Source organism: Octopus bimaculoides, chromosome 28, assembly GCF_001194135.2.
Source record: "Octopus bimaculoides isolate UCB-OBI-ISO-001 chromosome 28, ASM119413v2, whole genome shotgun sequence".
Taxonomy (NCBI): domain Eukaryota; kingdom Metazoa; phylum Mollusca; class Cephalopoda; order Octopoda; family Octopodidae; genus Octopus; species Octopus bimaculoides.
In genome coordinates, this window is record NC_069008.1 from 17500091 (window position 1) to 17516025 (window position 15935).

The 15935-nt window shown below is 41.9% G+C and overlaps 1 protein-coding gene across 1 annotated transcript in view; it reads left to right on the top strand.

Moving 5' to 3' along the window:
* The window catches only part of LOC106867520 (methylcrotonoyl-CoA carboxylase beta chain, mitochondrial), a gene marked incomplete at its 5' end in the record, with an annotated part of 12820 nt that extends 1066 nt beyond the window's left edge, over positions 1 to 11754 (top strand). Inside the window, 15 exons of the mRNA XM_014912415.2 lie at positions 99 to 183; positions 580 to 681; positions 1441 to 1568; positions 2234 to 2346; positions 2913 to 3026; positions 3746 to 3810; positions 4496 to 4595; positions 5147 to 5242; positions 5503 to 5575; positions 6754 to 6830; positions 7867 to 7933; positions 8756 to 8912; positions 9903 to 10017; positions 10666 to 10751; positions 11506 to 11754. Coding sequence (XP_014767901.2) covers positions 99 to 183; positions 580 to 681; positions 1441 to 1568; positions 2234 to 2346; positions 2913 to 3026; positions 3746 to 3810; positions 4496 to 4595; positions 5147 to 5242; positions 5503 to 5575; positions 6754 to 6830; positions 7867 to 7933; positions 8756 to 8912; positions 9903 to 10017; positions 10666 to 10751; positions 11506 to 11623 — 1496 coding nt within the window. The remainder of the gene's footprint in view (positions 1 to 98; positions 184 to 579; positions 682 to 1440; positions 1569 to 2233; positions 2347 to 2912; positions 3027 to 3745; positions 3811 to 4495; positions 4596 to 5146; positions 5243 to 5502; positions 5576 to 6753; positions 6831 to 7866; positions 7934 to 8755; positions 8913 to 9902; positions 10018 to 10665; positions 10752 to 11505) is intronic.
* Positions 11755 to 15935: the final 4181 nt, after the last annotated feature.

Below are 15935 nucleotides of genomic sequence, written 5' to 3' on the forward strand. Positions count from 1 at the left end.
CTGTTAAGAGGTTCCTTAGACCTCACTGAGAACGTATTTAAACCTAGGTAAACTCAACCTACTATTCGTTTTTCTCTTACTCCATTATTCGGTTGCAGGTGGTGGAGAGAAGGCCAGATTACGACAGACATCTCGTGGAAAGATGCTCCCCAGAGACCGTATCAACACATTGCTAGACTCTGGGTAAGGATATTTATTTCAAACTACTTCCTAAACCAATTGTTCTCCGAACATGGCCCATGCCAATACCCCCTGACTGGCTCCTGTGCCAGTGGCACGTAAAAAGCACCTGCTACACTCTTGGAGTGGTTGGCGTTAGAAAGGGCATCCAGCTGTAGAAACTCTGCCAGATCAGATTGGAGCCTGGTGCATCCCCCTCAGCTTGCCAGTCATCAGTTAAATTGTCTAACCCATGCCAGCATGGAAAGCAGACGTTAAGTTATGATGATGATGATGATGATATACATATTTGTGTTTTGCCGCCAGGCTTCAGTGTGTTGAAATTCAATAAAGAAGTCTGCTTTCTTATCCTTGTGTTTTGGTATCCATAAATATATGTATATATCTATATATCCACAGGTCTCCATTCCTGGAACTGTCGCAGTTGGCCGGCTATGAACTGTATGGCAATGAAGAGGTCCCAGCTGGTGGCATCATCTGTGGCATAGGACGTGTCTCTGGGTAGGTATTGGTAGTGTAACGTGGTGGTAGTGGTGGTGTACTTTCTGTTATTGGGGCTGTGCACATGGAGTAATGTGGTGTGATCAAACGTTCTACTTGTTGATTTCTCTGGTCTGTGTGTGCGTGAAGCTTGTGTATATGAATATTTGTGTAAGGTGTGTGTATTTGAGAGTATTATTGTGTGTGCATCTTAATGTATGTATATCTGTATGTATGAGATTGGGGTATGTATGTGTATATTTTATATATATATCCATCCAACTATACAACATGCATTTATGTACTTATATATATATACACACACACATACATAGGTGCTGGTGTGGCTGTGTGGTAAGACGCTTGCTTCTCAACCACATGGTTCCCGGGTTCAGTCCCACTGCGTGGCACCTTGGGCAAGTATCTTCTACTATAGCCTCAGGCTGACCAAAGCCTTGCGAGTGGATTTAGTAGATAGAAACTGAAAGAAGCCTGTGGCCATGCTGGGGCACCGCCTTGAATAATTGTTTATTTTGAATTAATCATGCATTATCTCATCGGTTTGAGATTTCGATGATGTGATTGTTCATTTTTAGAATGACATTGTAGGGTGGATGTGACAGGCCAGATCTGGCCAGTTTGAACATAAAACTGAATATTTCAGCCGGATATGGCTGGTTTAAATATTAAAGGATTAAAATCTCACTTTTTTCTGCTACCCCCCCTCTCTCTCTCTCTCTCAAAGTCTCATCCTTTCTCTCTCTCTTTCTTTCTTCAAAGTGTCGAGTGCATGATTGTTGCCAATGACCCCACAGTGAAAGGCGGCTCGTATTACCCCATTACAGTGAAGAAACATGTCCGAGCACAAGAGATAGCACAACAGAATCGCCTGCCCTGCATATACCTAGGTATGTCAGCATTTAGTCAATGCATCCACTTATTTATTATTATTATTATTAATATTGTTATTATTATTATTATTATTATTATTATTTTTATCATTATTATCATCATTATTGAGTGAGAGAGGAGTGCATGCCATCAAAGTGATGCTGGGGTACAAATATACAAAGCCCAATGTACCCATCATGACTACCCGTCTGATTAGGGTACACCAGACACATGCATCAGATGACGTCAGATATCAAAGGGGAGATAAATGACATTCGCTTCTTTAATTTTATGTCGAGATAAGAACTTTGGGACAAATTGACCAACAGTTGGAATTCAACTTCGGACTGGAACAATAAATAGAATGATTGCATCACAGAATTAATTCTCATCCATCTTTAACCTCTCAGGATGGGCTACTCGACCTCAAGAATATTCTAACTGGGCCCCACCTGCGAGGTCATGCGCTGTTTATCTTGATATGAGATCACCATGTCGCGCACGTATGGTTGTGATGCATGTGCCTGGTGTACCCTTATCAGACGGGTAGTCCTGATGGGTATACTGGGCTTCGTATATTTGTACCCCAGTGTCACTTCGATGGTATGCACCACTTCCTCACTCAATAATAATAATAATAATAATAATAATAATATTTGCTTGTGTGTTTGTAATTTGACAGTGGATTCCGGTGGTGCCAACCTCCCTCGTCAGGCCAATGTGTTTCCAGACCGAGACCATTTCGGGCGGATCTTCTTCAACCAAGCCAACATGTCTTCACTAGGAATTCCACAGGTATTTCCAGTTTCATATCAACTTAGCATTGTGGTTGTTGTTGTTGTTGTTGTTATTCAACCCTAGTTCAGTCCTGATCCAGTAGGACCTATGATCAAAAACGTTACTACTGTGACCATCCTGTCTTTTATTCAGACATAGTGTATCTAGGACTACGTCAGCTTGTGTGCTCTTCCTTGTTATTGTTTCACCCCAGGTCAGTCCTGATCCAGCAGAGGTATGATCAAAGACGTTCCAGCCGTGACCATCCCATCTTTTATTCAGACATAAGTGTATCTAGGACTACATTATCCTCCAAGAGACTCTTAGTGAAAACTGCAAAGCAAATGTTTTTAAAATTGCAGGCCTTGTGCCAAAATTTGAAATCATTGGGACAACTGTGGCCAACGAATTTGGGAAAAGCTGGGACAGCTGTGACCTGTCTGAGAAATGACCCATGCAAGATGGGTGATTGAAATCATTACTACTACCTCTACTACTACTACTACTACTACTACTACTACTACTGCTGCTGCTGCTACTACTACCAGTCCTCCCTCCTTAATTGTCTCTGTTTTCCTTCGCAGATTGCCATAGTCCTGGGAAGCTGTACGGCTGGGGGTGCCTACGTCCCCGCCATGGCTGATGAGAGCGTCATTGTGCGTAAACAGGGCACAATATTTTTGGCTGGCCCACCCTTGGTAAGTATCACCATTGTACACGGAATGTTTCAACTGACAGTTGAAACATTCCTGTCACAACATGGGACCTTGAAGATTGCTAAAATGCAAGAAAGTATACTAATCCTTTAATATTCAATATTTCATTCTTTTCAATTCCTTTCAAGCTTTGGGCCTCATGGAGGCAATGACCAAAGCCTTTGGCACATAATAGCATCCATTACCCTCTCAGAGTGGTTGGCGTTAGGAAGGGCATCCAGTCATAGAAACCATGCCAAATCAGACTGGAGCCTGGTGCAGCCTTCCAGTTTCCCAGCCCTAGTCAAACTGTCCAACCCATGCCAGCATGGACAACAGACGTTAAATGATTATATATATATATATATATATATATATATATATTGTGGGATTCTTTCAGTTTCCATCTACCAAGTCCACTCACAAGGCTTTGGTTGGCTCAAGGTTATAGGAGAGGACACTTTCCCAATGTGCCACACAGTGGGACTGAACCCGGAACCATGTGCCTGGGAAGTGAACTTCCTACCACACAGCCACACCTCTACAGTCCCCTTACAAGGCATTGATCAAGTCAATCTGACACCGTATTAGAAGACACCTGCCCAAGGTGCCACGCAGTGATATTGAACCCAGAACCACATGTTTACGGAAGCAACACCTTAACCACACCTGTCTTGTTTCATTTAAACTCTTTTATTGTGAAACCATTTTTATTTCCCCAGGTGAAAGCGGCCACGGGAGAGGAAGTCTCCGCAGAAAACCTGGGTGGAGCAGATTTGCATTGTGGGTAAGTCCTTTCACGAGAGTGACACGGGTTTTTGGTGGTGGAGGGCATGGGGAGAAGCAGGTTGTTGTTTCGCCCCCAGGTCAGTCTCGATCCAGCAGACCTATGACCAAAGATGCTCCAACTATGACCATCCCATCTTTTATTGACACATAATGTATCTAGGAATACATTATGAAATGTGTCCTTTTAATGTTGTTGTTTAACCCGAGGTCAGTCCTGATCTGGTAGACCTGTGATCAAAGATGTTTCAGCTGTGACCATCCCGTCTTTTATTGAGGCATAGTGTATCTAGGACTACATTATCTAATGTTCCCATCTTTGTTGTTTAGCCCCCGGTCAATCCTGATCCAGCAGACCTATGACCAAAGATGTTTCAACGATAACCATCCCATCTTCTTTTCAGGCATAGTGTACCTTGGACTACATTATCTGATGTATCCTGCATTATTGCTGTTGTTGTTTAGCCCCAGGTCAGTCTTGGTCCAATAGTTTTATGATCAGAGATGTTCTAGCCATGACCGTCCCATCTCTTATTCGGGCGTAGTGTACCTTGGACTACATTATCTCATGTGTCCATTATTGCTGTTGATAAGCTTTTAATATACTTGGCAGAATATTAGGGTTGGAACCTTAAAATACAATGTTCTGACCAGCAATTAATTTATCTGATCTGATCTTCTTTCAGAAAGTCTGGTGTGACTGACCACTATGCCCAAGATGATGGCCATGCCCTACACATTGCTCGCCGGATTGTCTCCAACTTGAATTACGTGAAGAAGCCTAATGTACGTATATCGAACTGTTTGTTCTTTTTGTTATTCTTATCTGCTGTTGATGTCATTGTTTTGTTATTGCTGTTGTTGTTATTTTCGTCAGCTTGACTGACCATACATGCAGGCATGGTTGTGTAGTCCAGGGGTTTTCAAATTTTTTGACTTGCGGACCCCTTTATGCTTCAGGCTTTACCTTAGGGACCCCCTTATAAACGCTTATGAAATTTATACATAAATATTTGCTTAAAATAACATTTTTACATTTATTTATTTAACAGTATTTAACAAATAGGTTTATTGTCAATTAAAAGATTTCGATTAAAAAACATATATAAAATCAAATTGCCCATAAAAAGTATTTGCTGTCCACGGACCCCCTGTCTTGTCCTTGCGGACCACGATTTGAAAACCCCTGGTGTAGTAAGAGGTTTATATTTTCATCATCATGGTCATCATCATCATCATGGTCATTTAATGCCTGTTTTCCACACTGGCATGGGTGGGATGGGATGGTTTGACAAGAGCCAGAGAGCTAATGATGCCTGTCCATCTTTCTCTTCCAGGTGACCATCACTGAGGTAGAGGAGCCTGTCCATCCGGCTGACGAACTCTACGGACTTGTGGGTAGTAATTTGAAGAAGAGTTTTGATGTCAGAGAGGTGCGTAACCTGGTTGTTTTTTTTAATTTGTACTAAGGTTATTAGTTTGACACTTGGGAAAAATGGTAAGCTCTTTTATGTTTTGAGCCTAAGCTCTTCGACAGAAAGAAAGAAGAGGAGATAAAGAGAGAGAGAATGAAAAAACGTGTAGAGTTCAGCAGTCCAACACACACACACACACACGTGTGTGTGTGTTATCTTCTAGAATATTGTTGTTCCTCACTAACCAAAGTCTCTCTTTCCTTGCCATAATTCTACAGGTGATTGCCAGAACAGTGGATGGAAGTAGGTTCGATGAGTTCAAGTCCATGTATGGTGATTCCATTGTCACTGGTAAGTGGAAACATCTGTGTCTGTTTCTTTGTTTCCCTCTGGTAAGAATGGCTTCTTACGTAACTGTCTTTGACAGTTATGTGTGTGTGTGTGTCCTTATCATTTAACCTTTTTGATACGAACCCACCTGAGACCACCTCAGGTTCTCTGACACAAACTTACTGTTTTTAAAGTCATCTAAATTATAATCTTCCATCAAAATTTTATGTTAATTTGTTCCAGAGCCCAGCTTGCTTAATAATAAGAAAGTTATTTTACCAAATTCTTCACTTTATTAAAAATTAATTGAAACAAAGGCAGCATAGACTGACAGAAATATGGTAAGAAAAGGGTTAACGTCCGTTTTCCGTGCTGGCATGGGTTGGACAGTTTGACCAAAGCTGCCAAGCCTGGGAGCTGCTCCAGACTCCAGTTGTCTGTTCTGGCATGATTTCTACAGCTGGATGCCCTTCCTAACGCCAACCACAAAGTGTACTGGGTGCTTTTTACATGGCATCAGGGCTTTTTTTTATGTGGAACCTGCACAAGTGCTTTGTGCTTTGTGTGTGTATATCTCGTAGTGGTTGCACAGAAACAATGTTGTGAACAAACAAGCATTTAGATCAGTCCAAATATGTTTGGGACATCTTTGGATGTATACAACGGTCATATTCACTCTTTGCCATGGAGAACCTTTCTCGTTTTAGCCAATTGGTGTTCAAAAGCACCACCAGTCATTTCAAGGTTCCCTCTCAGCAGAACGGTAAATGCTTCATTTCTAAATTCTGTGCTGACATCAGCATTGTCCATTGCAAGGGAGACAACTGTGGAAGCATTTTGAGAATCTTTGTTGTCTTGTATGAAATCCAACATCCAGACCCTGCGTTTCTCAACCTCTTTACCCTTACGTAACCCTTAAAATAAGTTACGTGTCTCAAGGAACCCCTGCACAAAAAAATGTTGTATACCATATCGTTCTCATATTTTTTCATTGTAATTCACGTGGTCAATATTCTGATCTACACATGCTGACCATGTATGACGCTGGTCCCAGCTTATCAAGCAACACACACACATATATATATATATACATACACACACACACACACACATAGATAGATAGATAGACAGACAGACATATGGGTGGATACACACACACACACATATTTATATATACCTATATAAACATATTTCCACAGGTTTTGCACGTATCTGGGGTTATCCAGTTGGAATCCTTGGAAATAATGGAGTCCTTTTTTCAGAATCAGCCCTAAAGGTAAGTTTTAAAAACTTCTGCCCTGTTCCTGCCATCCACCCTAAACCACCTCCCTTTTTCGTTTCAGGGTGGGGTTGGGGTGATTTTCTCTAGTCTTTTCCTTGTTTTAGAGCAGAGATTTTCAACGTGGGTGATACTTCCCCCCAAGAGGGCCCTGGGCACTGAAGGGGGCTAGTGAGGTAACGTGATTACCATATTAAATTTTACCTGTAGTTGTAATTTTATTATATATATAATTAAACTAGTGATGGTTATTAAAATAAAATGCAATCTCATCAGACGGGGGCAAGTCATTAACTTGCAACGTTTAAAGTAAATCTACAAATCTTGTCTTTCATCATCATCATTTAACATCCGTTGCCCATGCTGGCATGGGTTGGACGGTTTGACTGGGAACTGGCAAGACAGAAAGCTGCACCAGGCTCCAATCTGATCTGGCATGGTTTCTACAGCTGGATGCCCTTCCCAACGCCAACCACGCCAAGAGTGTAGTGGATGCTTTTTATGTGCCACCAGCACGGGAGCCAGTCAGGTGGCACTGGCAACGTTGTATATATGTGTGTGTGTCTTTGTGTCTGTGGTTGTCTCCCACAACACTAGGTGGTGCTCCAGCATGGCTACAGTCTAATAATAAGCTTCTCACCACACTGCCATGCCTGCGCCTAGTGGATAAAAACATTAGTTACTGCTGTGCAGTTACCTAGAGGTTCTGAGTTCAAACCCAGCAAGGCACTAAGGCAGTGTTTCGCAACCTATTTTTCCCCAGGGCCCTACTCTAACTTTCCAGAAAAATCTATGGGAAATGTACAGATGGAATATATTTGCTGTGTAAAAATGTTTTTTGCAATTCCATGTCCCACTAAAAGAAAAAAAATGTTGGATCCCATTGCCACACTGTTGGGAATCCCTCCACTAAGGTGAACCACAAGACACCTGAAAGAGGCCGGGGCATACAATGGCTGGGACCTAGAGAAAGCACCTATCAATTAATACATAGAAATAGTTAATTAATTAATTTTCTTGAATTATATTTCAGGCAACACATTTCATTGAGCTCTGCTGCCAGAGAGGTATCCCACTCTTGTTCTTACAGAATATCACAGGTAAGGGGTCTTTCACATGCACAGATACCCTCATTCTACCCTTAATTCTACCCACAGAACCCAGAGAGATATCCCCACACTAGGCATGCACTGTCTTCCATGAACAGAGTGAGACCTTGGGGACAATCTTAAATGGGGACACAAACACCCTTTTATCTCTTTCAACAATCCAAACACACAGTCACTACACCTGCCCAGGTAGGGCTCTGCAATTGATCCTTTGGTTCTAACACATCATCATCATCGTTTAATGTCTGGCTCCCATGCTAACTGTAATGGCCAAATCTCCCCTCAACAAACTCCCTACAGTTTTCAACCCTTTGGCATTTAAACTAGCCATATCTGGCCGAAATATTCCTCTTGTTTTGTGTTCAAACTGACCACATCCAGCCTCTTACAATGTCATTCTAGAAAAATTATCAATCAAATTAATGAGATAATGCATAATTAATTGAAAACCGTATGAATAAATAAACATTACATTTGGCAGAATAATCCGATTGTTAATGAGTGATCTCTTTAGCATTTAAATTGACTGCATTCAGCCCAAATATTTTGTTTTATGTCCAAACTGGCCAGATCCAGCATCTCAAACCTACCCTACAATGCCATTCTAAAAATAAACAATCCGCAGGAGTGGCTGTGTGGTAAGAAGCTTGCTGGAAGACATTTGCCCAAGGTGCCCTGCAGTGGGACTGAACCTGGAACCTTGTGGTTGGGAAGCAAGCTTTCTCTATTAGAAATTTTTGTTACTTTTGTCTTATATTTTTGTATTGTTATATACTTTTTTTGTTTATTTATATATTTCTTTCTTCCCGCAAGGTTTCATGGTCGGCCGTGAAGCAGAGATTGGAGGAATTGCCAAAAACGGTGCCAAGATGGTAACAGCAGTCGCCTGTGCCAAAGTACCCAAAATTACTGTTATAATTGGCGGCAGTTATGGCGCAGGAAATTATGGAATGTGTGGACGAGCTTACAGGTAAACACCAAAAGAAATGTACTGTTTTGTATCTTTTAATCCTCTGCAGGTGTGGCTGTGTGGTAAGAAGCTTGCTTCCAAACCATGTGGTTCTGGGTTCAGTCCCACTGCATGGCACCTTGGGCAAGTGTCTTCTACTATAGCCTTGGGCTGACCAAAGCCTTGTGAGTGGATTTGGTAGATGGAAACTGAAAGAAGCCCATCGTATATATATATATATATATATATAGGCACAGGAGTGGCTGTGTGGTAAGTAGCTTGCTTACCAACCACATGGTTCCCGGTTCAGTCCACTGCGTGGCACCTTGGGCAAGTGTCTTCTACTATAGCCTTGGGCCGACCAAAGCCTTGTGAGTGGATTTGGTTGACAGAAACTGAAAGAAGCCCATGGCATGTGTGTGCTTGTCCCCTATCACTGCTCGACAGACCCTTGGAGTAGGGTGCAGCTCTCTGGTTTGCCCAACTGATGCCAGCATGGAAGACAAACGTTAAAGGATGATGGGCAGGGCCTCAGATAGGGAATATAAGGGCTTAAAAGATGTAGTGGTTTCTCAGGTAGGTGTGGTTCTATGTAGCTTTTTGTCTCCCGACGTTCTGAGTTCAAATCCTGCCAAGGTTTTGTCTTTGCTGTTTGTCTTCCAGGCACCAATAAAAATATGGGTCCTGCTCTGCTCCTTTAAATCTTCATGGCCCTTGAAGTTGGGTGGCTTGGTGGGGGGGGGGTTGAGTGATGATGATGATGTTTGTGATTATAAAGTCACTGGCTGTGATGCTGATTGATGAGGAGGAGGAAAGTGATGATGATGATGATGATGACAATGATGAGGATTGTGATGATGATGGTGGTGGGGATGATAATGATAGTGGTGATTATTATGATGATGATGATAATGATGGTGACAATGATGATGATGATGATGGCGGTGATAACGATTATAATGATGATGATGTCTAATCACTCCCCCCCCCCTCCGGCCTCTTCTTTTACAGCCCTCGTTTCCTCTACATGTGGCCCAACGCCCGCATCTCGGTGATGGGAGGAGAACAAGCCGCCAACGTCCTGGCACAGATTACAAGAGAACAGAAGAAGCGGGAGGGCAAAGAGGTGAGTGCAGTTTAGACCTTCGTCTATTGGCTTTCCACTGCTGGCGGGTGGCCATGGAAGTCGCTAACCTGTGGACCCTGACCCCACCTAAGTGAGGGTGTGTGGGTGGGATCTGTGCTGCAGACTTATGATCAAATGCGTTACGATCAAGCAGCAGCTGTAGTAGTAGTAGTAGTGGTGGTGGTGGTGGTGGTGGTTGTAGTAATAGTAGTAGTAGCAGCAGTAGTAGTAGTGGTGGTGGCTATAGTAGTAGTAGCAGCGGTGGTTGTAGTAGTAGTAGTAGTAGCAGCGGTGGTTGTAGTAGTAGTAGTAGTAGCAGTGGTGGTTGTAGTGGTAGTAGTAGCAGCAGCAGCAGTAGTAGTGGTGGTGGTGGTGGTTGTAGTAGTAGTAGTAGTAGTAGCAGCAGCAGTAGTAGTGGTGGTTGTAGTAGCAGTAGTGGTAGTAGTAGTAATTGTGGTGGTTGTAGTAACTGCAGTAGTAGTAGTAGTATTGGTCCCTGTATTTGAGCAATACTACTACAACACAGTGTGTGTGTGTGTTGAACTGCAACCAGCCCTTAAGTTTTCTTCATTTCATTTTCCTTTTTTCTGTTTTATTTTATTTTTAAAAAAAAAACAAAAAAAAACCCTCAACAAAACCCTTCTCCAGTGGTCAACAGAAGAAGAAGAGGCCCTGAAAGCACCTGTGATTCAAAAATATGAAGCTGAGGGCAGCCCTTACTTTTCCAGCGCAAGGTGAGACGGTCTTCATCTCCTTCTCTGATCTTTGGCTGCAACTGACCGTTCCAGTTTTGTTTCCTTTGTCTGGTTTTAACCGTTTGAGTGTCCAAAGTGTCTTCGTAAGTTTGTATTGGTGCATGCGTGGATTTGTGGATGGTTCCAGGTTCAGTCCCACTACGTGACATCTTGGGCAGGTGTCTTCTACTATAGCCCCAGGTCGGCCAAAGCCTTGTGAGTGGATTTGGTTGACCAGTGGTTCTCAGCCAGGATCCATATGATTCCTGCGGGTCCATGTAAGATTTTTGGGGGTCCACGCAGCAAAATAGTAAATTGGGGATCCACAAGGGTTTTTTAAGGGCCCCTGAAGAGATTTTGCTTCAGATGTACCTGTTGCAAGAAACAGGTACAGTCTGATTTGGCATGGTTTCTATGGCTGGGTGCCCTTCTTAACACCAACCACTTTACCGGGTGCTTTTACGTGTCACCTGCACAGGTGCCATTTGTGTGACACCAGTATCTGCCATGACTATGATTTCACTTGGCTTGATGGGTCTTCCCAAGCACAGCATTTGGCCAAAGGACTCGGTCATCTGTCATTGCCTTCGTGAGGCCCAACACTTGAATGGTGCTTTCTACCTGACGCCGGCATCGAACACACCAGGAACATGATGATGGAGATGATATATTTATGTCAAATCTTTTTTCCTTTCATTCCCATTTTGCATTTCTGTTACTTTCTCTCTCATATTCCAACCATTCTGCATTCCAGACTCTGGGACGATGGTGTGATAGATCCAGTGGACACTCGAACCGTAATTGGTCTCAGCCTAAGTGCAGCTCTCAACTCTCCAGTCATGCCAACCAACTTCGGAATCTTCCGGATGTAAATTTTATATTTCAGGAAAAAAAAATGAAGAAACAAAACCTACAAAAAATTTTAAAAAAGGAAGAGACACAAATGAGTGTATGTTTGTGTGTATGTGTATATATAGATATGTGTGTGTGTGTTGATGCAGTATAGACCTATTTGTAGTAAGATCATACCCCTTTCAGTCTGGCCCCATTTCTGCCTAAACTAAACAAAAATGGATATCTCGCTTTGCTTCAGAGTTACTGTCTGGGTCACAAGATCTTTTATAGTTTTAAATGGCAAAGGCATGAACCCCACTAATTCCCATGTCTTCTCGCACCTTCCATTCCGCCTCCACGCACCTATTCCCCGGCCAGTCCTCACCTTCTCGTTCCTTGCCGTTGCCACCACGAAATAAAGACAGTGTGTGATTTCAGATGTGATTTGGCTGTTGTTTCTAGCAGATTATGTAACCACATATAGCCTACTTCTTTGATGTTTTTTAAAAAATTTATGACATCACAAGGGTGTTTATATTTATGACATTACTGGTGTATTTGTGACATCACAGTTCTGTTTAGATATAGGACCCCACTGGTTTTATCCCTTTTGCATATAAACCAGCCATATCCAGCCCCAATATTCTACCTGTCTCAAGTTCAAACTGGCCATATCAGGCCTCTTATACTTCCCCTACAATGTCATTCTAAAATGAACAATCACGTCATTGAAATCTCAAAGCTATGAGATAATCCAGGATTAATTGAAAACCATCTGAATAAATAAGGATTACATTTGACAGGGTAATCTGAGTGCTAAAGGGTTAGGTTAAGATTTCATCTTAAAGACCCTCCTTCGGTCATGAATGACCATGGGATTGCATCTAGAAAGTTCCCCTCCGAGGCACAAGTCTGGGCAAGGTTGCTTATGGAAGACCAGCGGTTGTCCATGCATACCAGCCTCCACCTCTCCACACGACTGATGTTATCCAAGGGAGAGGCAAAGGGGCCGATACATTTTGGCACCAGTGACGTCGCAACTCAGTGAACTGGAGCAACATAAAATGAAGTGTCTTGCTCAAGACCACAACACACAGCCCAGTCTGGAAATCGAACTCACAACCTCATGGTTGTGAACCTGACACTCTAACCACAGCTATCAGCTAAATTAATGCAAACTCTTGACCGAAGGTCACAACTAGAAAATGACTATTTTTAAATCTCACAACCTGAGATATTCAGCAACATTACTTTGGAGCAAAGATTGTTTGCCAACATAACATGGCAGTCCTGGTCTCCTGGGGCTAAATTACAGCAACATTCATCCTAGACCGGGACTGCCATGTTATGTTGGCAAACAACCTTTACTACAAAGGCCACAACCTTTTCATGTGAGATTTCATAGCTATCTTCACACAACAACTGGCTAAACAAACACATTTGGATTCCAATGGTCACGACCACAATTTTTGGAGCTGTGACCTCATATATGAGGTCATTATGATCTTTGCCAGGTTATGACTTTGTTTTGAAGTCATAAGCTCGTTTTTGCAGCTATGACCTCCTATATAAGGTTATGATGTCTGAAGTCATAATCTCAATCATAAAGTTATGACCTCGTTTATAAAGTCATAACCTTGTTTTTACAGTTATGACCTTATATAAAGTCATGATTTTATATTTTAAAATTATGACCTCATGTTACAAGTTATGATCCCATGCAGGGGTCACCACTGCATGCATAAGGTCCTATGTTTGGAACTCTGACCTTGTACAAAAGGTCAATATATTTGGGGTTTTTTTAAAATTTTTCTTATTTTATTTATTTATATATTTCACATTCTTTTTTATTGTTTTCGGGAACTTTTCAATAGTTTTGCAGAATATTTGTTTTTGGTTATTGGAATCGGGTCGGAATTGAACTGGGGTCCCCTAGGTTATGGGTACTAAAACTCATGTTAATAATGTTTCTGTTATTGCAAAAGAAAAGAAAAGAAAAAAAAAAACAGAAAAGAAAAGTAAAAAGTTAGTAAATAAATCACTTGACATATTTCCACTGTTGTTTTTGTTTTTTTTTGTACCAGTCATATACTTGGGCTGCATTCAGTCCCAAGTACACTTCAACAGATTTCTCTCTCTGTTCATCTACACCATCATCATTTTACTTAATGTCCACTTTTCCATACTTGCATGGGTCGGGGAGGAATTTGTTGAGGCAGAGGTTTCTGCAGTTGGGAAGCCCTTCCTGTCAGCAACCCTCCCAGAAGATTACAAATGAACGACACTGCTTGTATGAAGGTGATGCTTGTTTACAACTATTATGTCATGTCAAGACAAGGGGACACTGACACACACACACAAACACACACATTCATACAACACACTATATATCTCTCTCTTTATATATGTATATAGCTTTTTGGCCTTCTGGATTAGATCAAAGTGTAATATATATATATATATATATATATTATGATGGAATAATTAAGGAACACATGAAGGCAGAGAGTTCCGTGAAGAAACATCTACAGAAATGCCAGACCCAGGAGTTCTCAGTGCACATCAAAGCAACACAGCGTAACAGGGGCAACCTTAGAATCTCTGAGGCAATCCTCATACACCACAAGAAACCGAAGATCAACAATAGAAGGGAGTTACAGGAAGCTAGCTGGTTGCTATAGCAACACCCTTCTACACATGTCCACTCCTCACATGCTTATACACACGTACATCGTCAACATTCGTCTATTTCTTGAGGATGGGCATCATAACCGCGAAATATTGAATACAAGGTAAGTCTACATTAATTCACATATTTGTTTCCTTGTGATTTACTTGCATTTACTTCACATTGTTTTGGCCTTACCCAGGATCTTTTATACGATATATATATATATATGTGTGTGTGTTCGGTGCAAGCATGGTTGTGTGGTAAGAAGTTTGCTTCCCAACCACATGGTTCTGGGTTCAGTCCCACTGCGTGGCACCTTGGGCAAGTGTCTTCTACTATAGCCTCGGGCAAACCAAAGCCTTGTGATTGGATTTGGTAGACGGAAACTGAAAGAAGCCCGTCGTGTGTGTGCGTGTGTGTATGTATGTATGTATGTATGTATGTATGAATGAATGAATGATCAATAAGTATCCGGACTATAAGTTCTGAGTTCAAATTCCACTTTGGTTGACTTTGCCTTTCATCCTTTCAGGGTCAATAAATTTAGTACCAGTGAAACACTGGGGGTTGATGTAATCAACTAGCCCTTTCTCCAAAATTTCAGGTCTTGTATCTTTAGTAGTAGAAAGGATTATTATTATTATTACAAAGTGTCCAGTTCACACTGTGAAGTGGTTGGTGACTGGAAGAGCATCCAGCTGTAAAAACCCTGCCAAAACTGACCTCACCTGTGCTGGTGCCATGTAAAAAGCACCGAGTCCACTCTGTAGGTTGGTTGGTGTTAGGAAGGGCATCCGGCAGCCGTAAAAACCATGCTGAAACAGACCCAGAGGTGTGCTGCAGTCTTCTGCCTGGTCAGCTTCTGTCGAACTGTCCAACCCATGCCAGCATGGAAGGTAGACATTAAATGATGATGATGATGATGGTGATTTAAGCATCAGACAAAACCTAGAGACACATTTACACAATCCTGTATACAGGCACACACACATATATCAACACATATATGTACGCACACCATTCAAACATACCCACACACACATAAACACAAACATACAAAGACACATGCACACACACACACACTTCTATGTACAACATGCTCGGACAAGAATCAATGAGGGTCAGTCTGCAAGAAATAGCAGCCAAATCTCCCTGAAAACCACTCTAATGCCTTAAAAAAAAGAAGGAAACAGCACATGATATAGTCGTAGATATACCCCTAAAACGATGGAATGGTCAAGGCTGGAGTGTCTTTGATCAAAGCTCTGTTGGATTTGGGCTGATCCAGGACTAAATAACCAGGATGATCACAGCTGGAACATCTCTGATCATAGGCCTACTGGATCAGGACTGACCTGGGGCTAAACAACAGCAACAGGGGAGAACACATCAGATAATGTAGTCCTAGACACACTTATATCTGAATAAATGATGGGGTGGTCATAACTGGAATGTCTCTGATCATAACCCCCTTGGATTTTGGCTGACTTGGGGTTAAACAACATCAACAAGGATGGATACATTGGATAATGTAGTCCTAGATGCACTATGTCTGAATAAAAGATGGGGTGGTCATGCCTGGAACACCTTTAATCATAGGTCTATCTGAGTCAGGATTCACCAGGGCTAAACAATAATAACTACAGGGAAGGGCACATTGTATAATGTAGTCCAAGATA